The sequence below is a fragment of the Exserohilum turcica genome, assembly GCF_000359705.1.
Source record: "Exserohilum turcica Et28A unplaced genomic scaffold SETTUscaffold_3, whole genome shotgun sequence".
Lineage (NCBI taxonomy): Eukaryota > Fungi > Ascomycota > Dothideomycetes > Pleosporales > Pleosporaceae > Exserohilum > Exserohilum turcicum.
In genome coordinates this window covers 3,095,667-3,113,898 of record NW_007360136.1, presented here as the reverse complement: position 1 = coordinate 3,113,898, position 18,232 = coordinate 3,095,667, and the positions used below count along the sequence as shown (strand labels likewise).

Sequence of the window (18,232 nt, the reverse complement as noted above, 5' to 3'; positions counted from 1 at the left end):
GCGGGTGTAAGGATCAGTATTAGGAGACATTGTAACGATAGATACAGACAAATCGTACAGCTACTCAGCTCAAAGGTGGGAGTTGCGCCAAGAAGAGTTATGCCGAAGCGCCGAGATTAGCGTGGGACAAAACTTTTGTGAGGCACCTCCGTACATCTTCCGCAACCCCCATTTGCTGTGTCATTGTTTGTCAATCGCGTCATCATGGGCTTCGCAACTACAATCCTTCGCTCTCAGTTTTTTGTCAAGCCGCCGGTTCCCTCATCCGACTTCTCCGGCCAAACAGTGGTCGTAACGGGCGCCACATCTGGTCTCGGATACGAAGCTGCCAAGCACATACTTCGACTAGGAGCATCCAAACTCATCCTTGCAGTCCGCAATGTGTCAAAAGGCAACAAGGTTGCAGAAGAAATATCTTCGGCACTGTCACTCCCCCTTAGCAACATTGAGGTTTGGGAATTGGATCTGAGTAGTTTCTCATCCGTAAAGCAATTTGGCGAACGCATCAGCACGCTTGATCGCCTGGATGCTGTGGTACAAAATGCAGGCATTATGACCAGCAAATTTACTCTAATCGAGGGGTGCGAGAGCCAGATAGCGGTAAACGTCATCAGTCCAGCACTTTTGGGCTATCTTGTCATTCCCAAACTCCAACAGTCAGCAGCCACAACTGGAAACCGGGGTAGACTGGCTTTTGTGGGTAGTGACCTACAGTTCCTCGCACCGCTAAAGGAAAAGTCGACTTCGGAAAGTCTCTTTGCGGCGCTCAATTCCGAGCAAACAGCCGATATGGCCAACCGGTGAGTTAACTAATGCATGCCGCATGGCTTGTACATCTGCTAACCACTGGTCGCAGATATGGAGTCTCCAAACTTCTCCTCATGTGGGTAGTGCGCGACATGGCGCAGCGATATCCTTTTTCCGACCAGTCAAACGTACTCATCACATGCTTGACTCCCGGCCTATGTCAAAGCGACCTTGTGCGCGATGAAGAGAGTTGGATTGTCGGCGTTCTCCGCCGCTTCATGATAGGATTAGTTGCACGGTCCACTGAGGTCGGTAGTCGCACTCTGGTCTACGGAGTCAAGCCAGATCTCGGAGAGGAGTGCCACGGTGCATTTCTCATGGACCGCAAAGTCTGCAAAGAGTAAGTCTACGATTATATTCAACGCAAAATCGGAAGCCAAATGACTAAAATATCTGCTACAGCTTGACGGGTAACACTAAGACACCTGAAATGGAAAAGGCGAAGACCAAGTTTATGGATGAGCTCAACGCGCGTTTGCAAGAAATCAGCCCTGGAATTGTATAGCGAGTCTTCGATTACATATATTTGAGTAAATAGTATATTTAAATGCGATTTTGAGCAAGAGAAGTGTTGGTGTGGTGGATTGCACTCGGCATATTCAAGGATGCTGTTATTGTGAATTTCCAAGTGGGTGAGCAACGATCACAACTGCCTACTAAAAGCCTAGTATGATGTAAATCTAGCCTCTACCTAAGATATCTCCTGCGTGAAGAGATTCACCGAGATAAGAAGACATCATGTGAATACATATATAGCCGAGCTCCAGTTCACAAATGACCGACGCCGAAAGACAGGATTGCCAAGCAGATTGGAGTCGAATAGACTTTACACCAAAGATTATAGCATCGAGCAATGAAACTCTGTAGCACGCCAGTTTACCTTGATATCATGGCAATATCAATTGTTGAAATGTCGAATCTACCCAAGTGGCTGCTCGCCGTTTGTGCGGCAAGTGATGACAGCCCTCTCCCATGCTTCAAGCTGACACCATCCAGCTCATTTCATACCTACTGCTACGCGCGATATATCGATTGACACTTCATCCCTTGAAGTCGTTTCCCGGCCCCGCGAGTCGCGCAATATCGCATGTTCCGCATGCACGATCCATACTCAGCGGCTATCTACCCCACGATCTGACATCGCTACACGCCAAGTATGGCGACGTCGTACGCATATCCCCTGACATGGTGTCGTTTATCTCGCCCGAAGCATGGACAGATATCTATGGCCACGGGCCTAACCGCAACTTTCCCAAGTGGGGGATGACGCGCAGCCATAAAACGGTCGACCATCTTTTGTCGGCCAACAATGCAGACCACGCGCGACAACGGCGGACGGTCAACCATGCCTTTAGCGACAAGGCACTAAGAGCGCAGGAGGAACTCGTTATGCGCTACATTGACCAATTTATGAATGCACTCGCGGCACAGTCAGGGGCTGACGTCAATGTCAAGAACTGGCTGGAATACACTGCTTTCGACATCGTCGGGGACCTGGCCTTTGGCGAACCTTTTGGGTGTCTGTCGAACGGTGCCTACCATCCCTGGGTTGGCCTTTTATTTCCTTTTATCAAAGCACTTTCTCTCTTTGGAGCAGCGAGGCTGTTCAAGCCGTTTACACCGTTCCTCATTGCTTTGCTGCCAAAGGAAGACATCAGGGCGCGCATGCAGCACATCAAGCTCAGTGCCGAGAAAGTGCACAAACGGCTTGCAGCGGGTGAACAGCCACATCGATCAGACTTTTGGACATATATCCTACGCCACAATGACGAAAAAGGTATGTGTATCGAAGAAATGGAGTCCAATGCCAGTCTGTTCATCACGGGGGGAAGCGAGACGGTTGCCACGGCGCTGTGCGGAATCCTGTACTTGCTCGCGAAGAACCCGGCGTCGATGCAGAAGCTGCGTGAAGAGATTTTCGCTGCATTCGAAACAAAGCAGGATATCAACATGCTTAGTGTGGGCGGTTTGAAGGTGTTGCAGGCCACCATAAACGAGGGCATGCGTATCTATCCACCTGTTCCAGCCGGTCTGCAACGCATAGTACCAAAGGGAGGTGCAATCATCGCAGGGCACGCTGTGACTGAGGGAGTAAGTATGATCTCAAACTAAATTCTCTCAAGAACCTCATACTTAAGATTCCTTGCTAATCGATCCACTGCAGACGATTGTCAACGTCTCTCAACAACCTGCCTACCACCTCGCCAGCAACTTTGCACAACCCGACCGCTTTGCGCCTGTACGCTGGCTCGCCGACGCGTCGGCCGAGTACTCCCAAGATAAAAAAGACGTATTTCAGCCTTTCAGCACCGGGCCACGCAATTGCGTGGGGAAAAATCTTGCCATGGCAGAGATGAAGTTGATACTTGCACGGTTAGTGTGGCAGTTCGACTGGGAGCTGGCGGATGATGCGTTTGCGCTTGAGAAGCAAAGGGTTTTCATCATGCGTGAGAAGCCAGACTTGAATCTGCGTATTAAAATAAGGGGTTTGTAGGGGTTTTTGACTGGATTGCAATGAAGATGGGGGTTTTTCAGTAAGGCGCATAAGAAGTGTGCGAGTAGCGCACAGTTATGCACAGATTTCACCACAACTAAAACGTGAATACTTCTAAAATATCACACGAATCCCTTCCATAAGATATGGCTTTCGATCGTGGAAATATTATTTCTTATCGTGAGAATCAGTAGAGACTTCTACAACTTCGCGTTCAACTACTTACTCCAAGTCACACATCTGGGCGCACAAGCACCTGATCAACAATCTACCTAAAATTCTTAGAACCCCTTGCCAATGTACTTTTTAAACAAAAACCTACAATCTCAATTCCATCGCCTTCAAAACGCATTACTGTAGTGTTGATTACCTCGCAGTAGACAAACTGCAGCCGCCACACAACTACTTACCTCCTCCTCAGCCACCTAACCACACATCCCTACACTCCCACTCTCCATGCCCTTCTCGCGCCTCCCTCCACCCCATCTCCCACATCCCAGTCCTGCTCTTCGGAGAACGTCAACTGAAGCGTCCTAGCGCAGAGCCATTGACTTAGTGCACTACGCCACGCTACTTAGCGCAACAGCCGGATGAGAGAAAAAGTGGCCGACACCGAAATTTCCGAAAGGAAAAGTGGCCGAATATCTGGGGGGCCAATCGGCTGTGTGTGCGGTTCCTTCAGTATGTGAGTGTGCATGCATGTACTGGATTTTTTGTGTGCGGATCAGAAGGGGGTTATTGGCTTGTCAGTAGTGTGGCGGGGGTTGTGGCGTGGTTTTGCAGCGGAGGAGGAGGAGGAGTAGGGTGGGTGCAGTGTGGGAGATGCGTCCGTAGGGGGGTTGTTACTGTTGAATTAATGTATATTTATTCATGGGTCTCGAGAAAACCATTCTAGGCCTTGTGTGATTGAGATGTAGGAATGTGAAGTGAGTAGAGTCAGGTAGATGAGCGGGAGACGTTTGTGGTGTGCGGCTTGTACTGCAGCAAGGCGATCTGCACGACTCCTCACTATGTTTCGAAAAGACGATTGTAAATGCTCGTCACACACGATTGCAAATCTAGTTGTGGAGAACGTGTTCAAGGATCAAGAGAATATGATCAACAATAAATCTATAGGAAATATTTACAGTCTACAAATGTAAAGATACAGAATATGAGGCTCTCTCTAAAAACCGAGGTATCTTGTAATCATCAAAAACCAAAAGCCAACACCAAGAACATCACGTAAACATTGATCTTAGCATCGCAACTTCTGTAGGAGAAATTCGTAGCCAGGCGCCACCGTCTCATTCCACTGCTTGGTGCCCGTCTTCAGCGTCACGTCGTGGATGTGTCTAGCACCCTGCACCGTGAGTAATTGCCCTTCAACACCCGCTGCGCTCAGAGCATTCGAGAACGCGACGGCGGCGTGATAGGGTACGACTTCGTCCCTGGTGCCGTGGATAAGAAAGGTCGGGACTGTGTAGTTGCCGCGGCGCAACTGTGCGAGCGGACTAATAGCTGCGACGCATTCGGCGTCGGGCGTGCGGAGCCAGGCATCATCACCTTCTTCAAAGCTGTCTTCAGAGTCTTCTGAAACAGAATCATTCGACCAGTCTCCTTCGTTGCTGGCTCGGGGTAGGCCGTTCAGAAGAAGCGGAAGACCATTGCCCTCCTTGAAAAGCGACAGGACGAGCTCAGAGCGAGGATCTCCAGGACGAACCCAACCCAGACCAGTAGCATCAGTACCATTGCCGTCATATTGAGTTATCTATAGAAGCGTTAGTGACTTTTCATCGATACGAATGCTGCAAACTGATCTTACCGGCTTCTTTGGCAATGCCTTGATGATCTCCTTCATCTTCATTGTTCTTTCTGGGTACTCTTCTGCGCGGCGCTTATCCAGATCTCCAGACTCAAAATCTGTAGGGCCGTAGAAGCTGAGAATGGCACTGGGGAGCTTCATGCCGGCGGACTTGGCCGTCCATGCAGTTGTCATGGCAAGGTGACCTCCAGTGGACCATCCGATGAGCACCACCCTCTCAGGGTCGACTACAATGCCCTTTGCTCGTGCCAAGTTGGGCAAGGCGGTTGTGGCCCACTTATACGCATCCAGTGTGTCTGCCATTGGCCCATCGATGAGGTTGACTTCAGGGCATAAGCGATAGTCTATGCTTACGGGAAGGATGTTATTTTGGAGGAGGAAGTTGGTCTGCACAGGGCGTACTGCTTTGCGGGAAAGAGTCATGTGGCCACCGCCATGGATCATGAGGGCTATTGAAATTGTTAGTGGCATGGTTCTTAGCAAGAAGTTCGGTGAGCCTCACCAATCGGCATGGCGTTGGCAGGCGGCGGCTTCGGATAGAAAACGTCGGCGTGGACTTCCACACCGTCAACCTTCTTGTAGACAACAGTTTCCAAAATTGGTCGTGAGAGCACGCGCTTTGGGGCTTCAATGTCTTTTCTCATGCTGCCAATGAGTAGTCTCTGTATGCTCAAGTCCGCATTGGGGCCTTGCGAGTACGATGCAACGCTGAACCCAGAGTCCGCGAAGCATTTCATCCAAGTTTCAGCAGACTGGAGAGGGTAGCAACCATATTTGTCGGACCACCAGCTGTCGAGTAGGCCGTAGGTGATGTCGTACCAGTCTACAATCTCCGTCACTTCTGAAAGAACGACAAAGCCTGAAGGCTGAAGCAATTGCTTCAGGCGGTTCAATGTGGCAGTGCGATCTTGGGTAGCGTGAACGCAGTTGGTACCGATGATGATGTCAAAAGGACCGCTTGCGGAGAGTGCGCTTGGGGGGTTGTGTTCCATGTTCCAGGTTTGGAATTGCAACCATGGGTATTGGTTTGCAAACACCTTCAATGCGCGACCGACGAGCGTGGGAGAAATGTCTGTGAAGGTGTAGTTGACGGATCGGCCCAATTTGCTCAGACTTTGCACAAGCTTTCTTGTTGTTCCTCCAACTGAGGGCTTGGTCAGTATCATATCAATCTAGTGGTAAATTCAAGAGTATACTTACAGCCAGCTCCGACTTCGAGAATGTTGACAGGATTGTTGGCCTTGAACTTGGAGACAACATCAGCGACAGTGTCTACAAGCATCTCTGTGGCAGTGGCAAGCATGGGGGAGTTGAGATAAAAGTCCTCCATGATGGATTGCGCGTCCTGGGTCTTGAACATGAGAGCAATCGGGTCCTGTTTTCCACCAAGGCATTGGCCGAGCTGGGAGCCGGTCAAGTTCATCAAGGAAAACTCGCACTGGTACGCAGGGAAATCTTGCCGGATCTTCGAGAGAAGCTCAGTCGAAGAGCTTTCAGGACACCTGGCGGACCCTCGTACGCGGTTTGATGTACCGATTGTGTTCACCAATCCATGTTTGCCCAGGATGACCCATATTCTTTCCATAAGTCGGTTGTAGGCATGCTTGCTTCGATATGCAAGTGTTGGCAGCGATTCACCCTCTTTCAATGTACGAAGATCAACGCCGAGCTCGATAAAGGCCTCAACAATATAGGCAAGCATGAGCTCATCTTGTCTGGGAGCTACCTTGGTCCCAAAGTTCTCGAATCCACATTTCCTTGCCTTGGCTGCATAGACGCCCTCATTGATGAGCAGAGATTCGAATGGGCTTTTCATGTCAGCCGGCATTGTGGGTGACTTCTGGTGGACGGGCTTAGGGGACGGAATGAGACTAGCGGTCGTCTTGTTGGAGATTGTTGGGACATTAAAAAGCTCTGTAGACGCACCTCCGCAGCTCTTGACAGTCTCCGAGACGGATAAATCGAGCAAATCGTCATCCAGCTCAACGTCAAAGGCATCTTCGAGCTCACTCTTGAGCTCCATTGCTGCTAGCGAGTCGACGCCGAGATCGCGAAGCAATTCGTTGTCGTTCATGGCTTCGGGAGGCGCACCACAAGCATCTGATATAATCTGCAGCACGCGCTGGCGGATGGCACTGGATTGCCCCTGAGGAGCAACCGCTGCAACTGAAGAGCGGGACTCGGTAATATGTGCCGAATTAGGCATCGCCGTTAGGGCAGGCATGGCGAATGAGGCTTGCATGCTTGCACTATTAATTCCTAGATAGCTCAAGATCTCAGCGATGGTGGAATCGAGAGTCACGTCGTTCTCATCAATCTGGGTGGAAAATGCATTCTCGAGGTCACTGCTGAGCTCTACCGATGCCAGGGAGTCAACACCCAAATCGCGAAGCGTTTGTGAGTCTTTGATGTCAGATGTAGGGGCGCCACAAGCATCTGAGACAATTTGGAGGAGGCGTTGTCGGCCAGCACTGTCTACAGCTACAGGGGCTGAGACGACAGATTCCTCTCGGACTTGACTGCTTTTTATCGACTTCTTCAGCGACGGCTTTGGTACTGTAGTCACGCAAAGCTTAATCAAGGCCCCAAGATCGCTCAAAAGGAGGTCGGATGACTCAATATCCTTGCCAAATTGTGAGCGTAGGTCCTCGGCAAACTCAACGGCGGCTAGAGAGTCAACGCCCAAGTCTGCCATTGTAGCTTGTTCAGCGATCGAATCCATCGAAGCACCCGTGTACATAGCGATCATCTTGCGCAAACTGCTGTCATCTGGCTCTCCGGGTGGAGTGAGGATGCCGTCTTCGCTACTAGAGCTGCTGTACTCTTGATGCTCATCTACTAGCTCCAAAGCGGGCACTTCGCGGCGGCTTGGGACTGCTGGAGGAGTGTGTTTTCTGGAGGCCTTTTCTTTTTTGTCCGCAGGCGCAGAGTTTGCTGTGTCTAGCAGCTTCTCCAAAGTCGCTATGGGCAATCGAGTGAAGTTGACATCCATGATTGTCAGAGCCATGGCGCCTTCAGTGGTCATGACAAAGACGTCGCCTGTGGCAGTTGTGTCGCTGGTGGATCTAAATACTGCGTATACATTCCAGGTGTCCGCAGCAGTGAAGTCACAGGCTTGAGACAGCGTGGCGCTCTCTACGCTAGTGGCGACGAAAACATGGTTAGGAATGCAGGCATCGCTGCTGTTTATGAGAAGGCCCACAACCTGGATGAAGGTGTCGATTGAGACGGTATCACAGATAGAAATGGCGGAGCTCTCGTCGGAACCAACAAAAGGGGTTGGAACTTTGATGCTGGCAACAGCCCGAGTACCGTCCATGGTGATTGACTGGATGCCGCACATAAGGGGAGCATAGGTGACGACCTGCGAGAACAAGCCGTATGCGCGTTTGGACAGCAGTGTCTCTGTGCCGACCTTCATGTCGACATCCTGGACGCACCCGGCGACAAGGTATTTGTACGTTTGCAGCTGTGGAGGACTGCCCAGTCGGACCTTGCCACGACCGTGTGTCGAGAACTTGGAGTTGGTAGACGACTTGGCTGAGCTTCGTAGTTGGAAGTTCCACAACCCGGTACCAGCCTCGGTCAGCACCACCTCGACATGGCGGCTTAGGTCGACACCCAGGGGATGCTCAAAGGTGAGCTTCTCAAATGATAGAGCACATGTTTTGTCAAAGCGGGCACCAAGGTGACACTGCAGAGCCATGACGGCGCACTCCATGTACATGGAGGCCGGGCATAGCGGACGACCACGAACGGCATGGCCGCTGACAATGTCGCGGAAGCGGTCCGCCGCAATATTGACGGTGAAGGTCAATGAGCCCGGATTTTGTTGGGTAACAAGAAGTGCTCGCGGTGGCGCCTCTGGCTGGATCGTCGGCTTCTCATCTTTTTGGGTGCGGGCTTCGGCAGCGCGGTCGATGTTGACGACCCAGTGTGGCGTGCGGATAAACTCGTAGGGCGGAGTGTACACGTGACTTAGTCCTGACTCAGCAGGGCCGCCAAGATGCGGCCAAAAGGAGACGTCGAGTCCTTCACGCCACAGGCCCGTCGTCGCATCTGCCAACACCGTCGCTGCATTCTGAGCACCCGCGAACCGCATTCCGAAAAAGACATGCTGTGCCGGCTGGACCACAGCTCGCTTGACCATGGGAATGATGGGCGCATCTGTGCCAGCCTCGAGCCACACGCAATGGGGCCCTAGCCGTGCTTCGATGCGGCGGACAGCATCGACGAAATAGACGGGCTCACGCGTGTGCTGGACAATCCGTGAAGGACCGGGACTCTGCTTTGCGCACTCGTCAGGCACGCACATCTCGAGCGCAATCCTCGGCTCCCCAAAGACCAAAGACTCAGCCACCGTCGAGAGCTCATCCAGCAGCGGCTCGGTGAACTTGGAGTGGAAGCCATGCGAGACATCAACTCGCTGGCTACGCACACTGCTGAATCGCGCATCACTTGCCAGTAGGGCCTCGGCACGTGACACTGCGGCGGCCGATCCCACAACCACCTGGCTTGCCACGGCGTTGTAGCACGCCACCTCAAGCTCGCTGCCGCCTACCTTCTGTATCACTTGTTCGACAACGTCTCGCGTTGCGTGAATGGCTAGCATGGTGCCTGTCTCCTGGCCCCATTTCGTCGCCATCAGCTTCGCACGCGCCGCCACGATCTTCAGGCCACTGCGCAGACTAAGGGCGCCTGAGAATGCCAGCGCTGTGAGCTCTCCAAAGCTGTGTCCGACAACCGCCCCGACTCGTACCCCTGCGTCTGTCCAGCATTTTGCCGAGGCATATTGAACCGCAAACGTGGCCGTCTGTAGTACAACCACGTCGGCGAGAGGCTCTGATGAGAAGACAGCGGGCAGGATGCTCGAGTATCCCATGTCGACGAGCAGCTTGTCGCACTCCTCGATGTAAGCTCGAAGCCGGGGGCTGCTTTGATACAACCCTTTGTCGAGCCCCACTGTCTGCTTGCTTTGTCCACCAAAGGCCAGCACAACAGGGCAAGACGTGCTGGTCACATCGATGATGCTGGCTTCCAGTTGAGGGTTTGTCAACAACCCGCGGAGAGTACTCATATCGGACACGGTCGTGAAGAGCTGGAAGCGATGGCGCTGCTTGCGCTCTGCCAGCGTAAAGCTCAAGTCGCCGAGCGATACATCTGGAGTTTTACCCAAGTACTCGTCCAAGGCATGGCAGTATCGTGACAAAGACTCTTTGCTAGCCGCACTCATGACAATTGGCCAAGCAGTTGCCTGGGCAGCTGCGCCACCTTCTCCACCAGCCCCAGCAGCATTTCTCTGCTTCATTTCCACGCACAGAAGGGCAGAATTACTGCCGGCTGCACCGTAACTGTTAACGCATGCCGCGCGTAGGGGAGCATTCCATTCTTCCACGTGTTTAGCAACCGCCATCTTGTCAGGCGCCAACGCTGGAATCTTGGGGTTGAGAGACTTGAAGCTGGCAAGAGGCGGAATGCGCTGCTTCTGCAGCATGGCAACCACCTTGAGCAGCGATGCCACGCCGGCGGCCGTCTCACAGTGTCCAATGTTGCCCTTGAGAGATCCGACATGCAAATTTCCTTGCCGATCACCGCCACAAAATACCTCGCGTACTGAAGCTATCTCTAGCGGATCGCCAGCCTGCGTGCCGGTCCCGTGGCACTCGACGTACGACACCTGCTCCGCCTTCATGCCCGCCTGCTTGAGGATGCGCTTGTATAGTGTCATCTGCGCCGGTGAGTGTGGCACAGTAATGGAAGTCGATAGTCCACCCTGGTTAGTTGCTACGCCAGGAATGACACCAAGGATGTTGTCGCCATCAGCTCGCGCGTGGCGCAGCAGCTTGAGCACCACAAGCCCCGCGCCATCAGCGCGACAATACCCGTCGGCAGCCTTGTCAAAGGGCTTGCATTGTCCGGTCGGACTAAGGAAGCCAGCTTTGCCCAAGTCCATAAAGTTGTTGATGCCAGACATGATGTTGACACCCCCTGCTAGCGCCTGGGTGCACTCTCCACTCATGACGGCCCGGCACGCACGATGGATTGCCACAAGCGAAGCCGAGCATGCCGTGTCGATGACTTCCGCCGGGCCGCTCCATCCGAAGTAGTAGCTGATCTTGCCACAGAGGAATGCCCGGATAGTGCCGGTTGACGTGTAGGCGGTGGGGGCATGTGCTGAAGTATTGTCGAGGTATTCGTTGAAAGAAGCGCCTATGAAACAACCTATGTTGTCACCGTTGTCGCGCTTGTGGGATCGGAGGTAGCCACTCGAGTCCATGGCTTGGTACGCTAGTTCGAGCAAAACGCGTTGCTGTGGGTCCATATACGCGGCCTCCCTGGGGTTTGTGCGGAAAAAAGCATGGTCGAAACCATCCACCCCATCGACAAAGTTTCCGAAGAACTTTCGCCGGCTAGTGAACTATTCGTGTATCAGTAAACTATCGATTTCAGGTAAAGACGTACTTGACGCTGCTAGCTTACCTTGAGATCCTGCTCGGCCCGGAAGCTTGCATGCAATGGTATGCGGTCTGGTCGAATCTCCTCTGCTCTGGAAACGCCACCTGCCATGAGATCCCAGAGCTCTTCTAGGTTGCTGGCACCGGGGAGTCGACACGCGGCGCCCACAATCGCAATGGCATCTTCTGGGTACGTGTAGTGACTGAGCTCTGCTTCGCGGATGGTGCGATGGATATCAATCTTGGAAACCTTGAGCCTCGCCTGGTGAAAAGGCATCAGTGGTACGCAGTCACCAATGCCAAACATGCCAAAGGTGTACGACTGAACACCGGTTGACTGGAGTGCGGATGCGAGCTCGTTGAGGAGCGTCCACCACTCGCATCGCGATGCTAATATGGTCTTGACGGCTTCATGTGTGAGGGAGCAGCCTTGCAGCCGCCGGCCAGTGATGTTGGAGTATATGGGTACTTGGAGTTCGTCGCTGGTCGGCAGTGTGAGATGCTCAAACTCATCACACAATCCGCACAGTTCCCGCGCTAGTTCAGCATTCTCTGGATTGTGCACCTTACCCCTGAGGTGCATGCCTTGTGCCTGGAGGCCCAGCTCTCGTGCATAAACAATGACCTTCTCAAGGGTGGGAACAGGGCCGACAATACTTACGGTCTTGGGGTCGGTGACCGCAGACACGTACGACTACGTCAAATCAGCCAGGTACAAAAGCGCGTGTTCTGGATGGTACTTACTCCAGGAAACTTCCTCGCTATATCGTCACCTTGTCCTTCATGTCGAAGACGAAGGACAATTGTCGTCGGTCCAGGCAGATTCTCGTCGTCACCTAACTCGCCATATGCACCCACGGCAAGAGCAACACGCATTGCAATTCCCGCTTTGCGCACCACCTCTTCCTCATCCCTGGCACATGCAACCGCCATGGCGGGGAGAAGACCACCACAATATCCCTGTGCGCCTCCTGTCTCCAGGCCACGCAGAAACTCCGCATGTGTCAGGCCCGCAAGCTTCAGGTACTGGAAATACTGGCATGTCTGAATGACTACCAGCAGGGGCAGTGACAGAATCCCTGACATGGCATTGGCCACTGGTTCTGAAGCGCCTGTTTCCACCCAGCTGTGCAGTGCTTGTAGGTATCTGGGCCCTTGATGCAGCGCCGCAATGTCGGCTCTGCGCGCAGCAAGAATGTCCCACGTTTCTCCCAACCGCTGGACTTCAGCTGCTAGCTTGCGTAGTTCGGGGTGCTGCATAAAGAATGTCCGTAGTTGGTCTAGGTATGCACTATCTGGTGCTTTGCTCTGTGGGCAAAATATAGCGACGGACGCCGCTTGCGTTGATTTTGATTGAGCCATGGTGTGGTGGAGGGATGTTGAATCTACTAAAAATGATGCTTGGGATGGCTGTTGCACACAAGGAGAATACAATGCTCGCGTCAGAACTCTTTGTCGCAGTAGCACTTGGTGCTCTATGAGGACACTCGAACTGGCTGGTAAATATACTAGGAGCAACGACAGACGAACGATTGCTTTTTCTTGGTATTCTGAAGCCCTATAACTTATAGTGGTTTTCCACAGCTAACTAGATGACCCGGGTCCCCAGAAATTCCCGGAATAGGCAATTTATGGTGAGAATGCAGCCGATGGGCTTAGTCGCCGTATTTTTGGTTTTTATCTCGACATTCCGGTGTCAACGATGTTCGGTGTGTTCGGCATTAACGCTCTTTGGCTAAAGGCCGACAATGCGAGGCTTCGGGGCTGGAACCCTTTATCCATTTCGGGATCTGGCCAAGAGTCTGGTAGATAGATTGATAACACGCATGGCACAGCAGTTGCTTGGCTACTACTCAAAATCCGCCTGCCATCAGGAGCAATGGTACTCGAACACGCCCAACTGACTGACCCACCCAATTTCTCAGGGGCGCCGACCAAGATCCCTCTACTACTTCTCTTCATGAAGATATCCACTGCAGCGTTACGTTCACAAATTCAGTTTTAGGGTATCTGCCTTATCACCCTTCTGAGAGGGTTGAGCAGTCTGAGAAGAAGCAGCACTGTATTTGCTATCTGCCAAGTCCGAGTGGCGTTGGTCGATCGAGCTGGAGTCGGTAACATTCGCATCGGATACTTAGTGATTTCCCTGTCGATCACTAACCGAAAGTTCCACTGCACACAATTCATAAGCTGATTCGAGCAGAGCAGAGGAAGGCACGAGGTTATCTAGCTATTCCCGCTGATACCGCCATGCACACGTTTGCAGACATGATACCGTTTCAAGTGCCGCCACTCAGCCAGATACTGGCAACGGGCGCGATATTCGCAGTGATAGTAAGTCTTTAATACATTGAGGCTTTTGCCTAAGCACCTCTGGCTCACACCGTAGTGAAGTACTACATCACGAGTGCAATCTACTGTATCTACTTCCACCCGTTATCCAAATTCCCAGGGCCCAAATTTGCAGCCTTTTCTCGCCTTCCATTTGCAATCTCCGCGGTTCGGGGTCAACAATACAAATGGATTGACGACCTCCACGATCGTTACGGAAAAGTGGTACGCGTGGGTCCAAATGAACTGACCACCATTTCATCCGGCGCTTGGAGGGACTTGTATCTCCAGCGACCACAGCTGCCAAAAGACCCACACCCACAGACGCCACCATTGAACGGGGCAGACTCTCTATTTACCGCTGATGGAAGCACACACCAGCGTATGCGGAGGACACTGTTAAACGCTTTCAATGACCGTGCTTTACGGGCGCAGTCGCCCATTATAGAATCACATGCGAACCTGTTCATCCAGCGATTGCGGCGCGAAGCAGCCAAGAGCGTAGACAGCGTCGTAGACCTAGCCAAATTCTACGGCTATGCAGCCCTAGATGTGGTTTCAGACCTGACCTATGGCGAGAGTTTCCACGGCCTCGAGGGCGACAACGAACATAACTGGGTCATGGGCTTTTTCCTCGGGGCAAAGTTTGGCGCAGTGCGCAACCACCTAAGCTACTTCTACCCGCTTGACAGGATTTTCGGGTTTCTATTCTTGCAGCTAACGGCTAAGATACGGAAGCGGAACTGGCAGTACACAGCCGATTTGGTGACGAAGCGATTAGATATGGGGGACCTGGGGTCTCTGCGGTCTGACTTTGTCACGCCCGTTATTGGCAATGTTAAGGAGACAAAGGACAAGGGTATTACCCGCAACGAACTAAATACGCACTCACTAGCCATCACCATTGCAGGATCCCAACTGCCTACGGTGGCCTTAGCCACGGCCACATATCTACTGCTGACCCACCCGCTTCAGCTTGAGCGCCTCCTTGGTGAAATTCGCTCGTCATTCCAGCAGGAATCAGACATCACCATTGAGAGTACAGCAGGGTTGCCTTATCTCTCCGCCGTCATTGATGAAACGCTGCGCATCCATCACCCCACGCCAATACACCTGCCCCGACTGATTTCCTCTGGAGGATTGCGCGTGGACAATGAGTGGATCCCCGGAAATGTAATTCAAACCCCCAAGTTTCTTGCTCCACTCCCATGAACTGCGCTAATGTATCATGCGCATCCTACCGTAGACCGTCATGGGAATCGCCATGCATACTTCACAGACATCTTCCCGCAATTGGGCCGAGCCGCACAAATTCAACCCCGAGCGCTTTCTACCACCGAGCCATTCATGGTATGATGCTCGTTTTAACAGCGACGATAAAGAGGCATTCAAGCCTTTTTCCATTGGCACCCGGAACTGCATCGGCGGCAAGTAAGTGCCTCTCCCCCTGCAGCCACATACCTTAGACGCCCCCCCCCTTTTTGGGGGACGTCATAAGTGCCGACATCATTGTCAATGGATTCTGACACCATAACAGGGTTTTTCTTGCAGAAGCGCGAATCCTCCTTGCGCGCACGCTATGGAATTTCGAGCTTGCCCTTGAGCCGAGCACCCGGGTAGACGACTGGTTGGACCAAAAAGCTTATCTAGTCTTTGAGCCCAAGCCACTGTGTGTCAAGCTACTGGAGAAGACGTTGTAAAGGCAGGCCAGCAGGGCGGTCGGGGCGGCAGGTTCAGAAGGGCTTGATGTGCATGTGCAAGTGTGTGTAGCGACCCCAGATTTCGGGCCGTTAGGAAAATTTGTGGTGCAGAGAGGGCCGGGGCTGAGGGAAGATGAACCCTGGTCTTTGGGGACGGGAGGAAACGAGGGGGGCTATCAACTCTTATCGGCAATCATGTGCAAGTCTGCAGAGTTAAGCTTGAAATGAATGTGTTCCCCCCCCCCCATCTTCGCCCCCTTCTTCCTCCTCTCCACCCCACACACGCACGTGGGCACCAAAGTCCACTATAAAAGTGACCGAACGCTATACCTACATCGGTCCCGGCCGCCTCCGAATCCAGATGCTCACAACATTATTCAACCAAACGGCAATCACGCATGATTATGGATGTACGTAACAGGCACTTGCAGGGGAACAAAGGGTGGGCGAAAAGATGGTATGTATTACTGTTTAGACGCCTGATTACAGCGGCCGCGGCCGGGTGCGAAGTAAGCACTTTATATAAGAGATGCGGTCGCGCATAGACTGGACGTCATCGGTGCCAAGATTACGCTCTTCGAGGATTGTCTTGAGCAGCCTGGGCGAGACCGTCTGGCGCAAGAGGCCACCGGAACCCCCCTGGTCGACTACAGAGATACCCATGGGTCCGCCTATTCCGCCTTCAGCCCCGGGCCAGCATATCCGCGCTTCGAGTGGCAGTTCCAGCACGGCCTCAATTTCAGCCAAGAGGTGGAGATTCATCTGCAGCAACAAGCGTGCGCGGAGTGGGTCGCTGGCATCGACACAAGCGCCGCCCACTGACAGTGCCGGAAGACTCCACAGCCTTGCTGTCGCCATATCCAATCGGCTACTGCTACTGCTACTGCTGCTACTGCTGCTTCTGTTCATGCCATTGCTACTGAGACACCGGAGCATTGCCCGGTATAGGATGTTGTGTAGCTGGACTAGCCGTACATATGGGATCAAGAGCTGGAACGCGGTTGACATGTCCAATTGAGGCGCCTGGCTCGGCGGCTTGGCCTCTGCCCACCGTGGCCCTGCTGCTCTGCTGTCTTGGCTCGCGATAACCGTACTGTCGAGAGATACGAGGTGGTTCAGATAGTCCGTCGAGCTCCGCAGCACATCAGCAACTAGCTCCTCCATCGCAATCATGTCTCCGGCAGTTTGGTGCTTGACGATTTGCGCGTGGAGATCCAGACCGAGCTTCGCTAGCTGCTGCATAGTGCTACTGCTGCTTCGTGGGGTCCCGTCGTCGAAATCATATGCCGTGCTGCTGGCTGTCCGTCTTACCTGGTCCCCTGTGGTCTCGCCATCCATTACAACGCTATCTACGTATGTGTCGGAGCTGTGCGAGAAATTCAGGGTCCCGTGGCTGGAGCATGGTGTCAGGAAATCCATGTCGTTGGTTGTGAAGCCAAGGCCGGTTTGTGTCGATGTTTCGTCTTGCTCGAATGGCGTGATGTGGTCGAAGAAGATGTTCATGTTTTGTGTGTCTAGGGTGTTTTCCGCTTCGTCTATCATGGTGTTGAGATCAATCGTTTCAGGTGGTGTCACTGACAGCTGCTGCGAGGTGGCTGTGTCCGGTGGCAATTCCAGCGAATGCGGTATCCGGGCTGTTGTATCCGATGGCAAAGCCGGTGAGTGCGTGATCCGGGTTGTTGTTTGAGACCGCGATGTCCTGGGCCGGCCCATTGGTTTCGAAGGAACATAGATGCATTCGACATCGGCTTTCCTGCAGCGGTCACACCTTTTTGTTACCGCTGCAGTGGTTGACTTGATGCATTTAAGCTTTTGTGTCCGGCACCGGATACAAGCCACTCTCTTGACGGCGTCTGTTTGGAACGAAAAACTGTTCATTTGAGGTGAAGTGGACTCCATTGTGATAATCTGATACTGAAGTTGAGATAGTAGACTTGAAGACAGACATTGAAGTTGTCTTATGAATGTTGGACCCTGCACCTATCCGGGCCGCGTAGCTACACCTTGGCACCGGTAGAGTGTACAAGTACCTTGAATCGTTAGTACCCCTTACTAGTAATTTGTCTTATCGGCACTAGTACTAATTGCTGCACTGTCTCCTCTAGCCTGCACTGTATTATACCTACGTTTATTTATACTTTCAATCTTACCCAGTAGCAATATTACTACTTTTCTATTAGTTTTTGTTCTGTTATCAAGTTGAATTCGGAGGTATTTTAGGATCCTATTAGGAGCTAAACAGGTAAAAAACTAAGCAATAACACTTTACGAAAAACAAGAAATGCTTAAAGAATTCATATTCCAGCTTAGGCGTATATTGTTTGTTACTCTGTTCTATTTAACTTGGCTATTATTTAGAATCCCACTTGCTATTTGATCTCTACCTAAAAAAAGACCCACGATCAAGATAGAAAGAAAGTAGTTAGAAGTTTTAGAAGAGAATTAACGACAAAAAAAGCAACAGCGTGGCAAAACAGGTTTTTAGAGACTACCACTTCTAGCTAGGGTTGAGTTCCGCCTAAGAAGAGGTTAATGTAGGATAGTCGGATGCTAAGGATGATTGGCCTGAGTGCCGCCGCGCCAGCAAAGCCTATCATGTTTTAGCATCTCCAAATCCCCCACTGCATCAAGCACGACTTGA

At 52.3% G+C, this 18,232-nt stretch overlaps 5 protein-coding genes across 5 annotated transcripts; 3 read left to right on the top strand and 2 right to left on the bottom strand.

Moving 5' to 3' along the window:
• Positions 1–204: 204 nt before the first annotated feature.
• Positions 205–1,329, top strand: SETTUDRAFT_138079 (uncharacterized protein; the record flags this gene model as incomplete). The annotated part of the gene is made up of 3 exons (XM_008029628.1): positions 205–800; positions 857–1,147; positions 1,210–1,329. 3 exons carry the CDS (start codon positions 205–207, stop codon positions 1,310–1,312), a joined length of 990 nt encoding a protein of 329 aa, XP_008027819.1. The 3' UTR covers positions 1,313–1,329.
• A 388-nt stretch (positions 1,330–1,717) lies between these two features.
• SETTUDRAFT_154974 (uncharacterized protein) lies at positions 1,718–3,301 on the top strand (the record flags this gene model as incomplete). Its single annotated transcript, XM_008029627.1, has 3 exons — positions 1,718–1,756; positions 1,804–2,898; positions 2,972–3,301. The coding sequence occupies 3 exons, from the start codon at positions 1,718–1,720 to the stop codon at positions 3,299–3,301; spliced, it is 1,464 nt and encodes a 487-aa protein (XP_008027818.1).
• A 1,237-nt stretch (positions 3,302–4,538) lies between these two features.
• SETTUDRAFT_154973 (uncharacterized protein) lies at positions 4,539–12,922 on the bottom strand (the record flags this gene model as incomplete). The annotated part of the gene is made up of 6 exons (XM_008029626.1): positions 4,539–5,051; positions 5,106–5,554; positions 5,608–6,249; positions 6,306–11,523; positions 11,586–12,254; positions 12,305–12,922. The coding sequence occupies 6 exons, from the start codon at positions 12,920–12,922 to the stop codon at positions 4,539–4,541; spliced, it is 8,109 nt and encodes a 2,702-aa protein (XP_008027817.1).
• A 906-nt stretch (positions 12,923–13,828) lies between these two features.
• Positions 13,829–15,591, top strand: SETTUDRAFT_91397 (uncharacterized protein; the record flags this gene model as incomplete). Its single annotated transcript, XM_008029625.1, has 4 exons — positions 13,829–13,894; positions 13,955–15,064; positions 15,171–15,322; positions 15,429–15,591. 4 exons carry the CDS (start codon positions 13,829–13,831, stop codon positions 15,589–15,591), a joined length of 1,491 nt encoding a protein of 496 aa, XP_008027816.1.
• A 483-nt stretch (positions 15,592–16,074) lies between these two features.
• Positions 16,075–17,490, bottom strand: SETTUDRAFT_154970 (uncharacterized protein; the record flags this gene model as incomplete). The annotated part of the gene is made up of 1 exon (XM_008029624.1): positions 16,075–17,490. The coding sequence occupies one exon, from the start codon at positions 17,488–17,490 to the stop codon at positions 16,075–16,077; it is 1,416 nt and encodes a 471-aa protein (XP_008027815.1).
• Between the last annotated feature and the right edge of the window lie 742 nt (positions 17,491–18,232).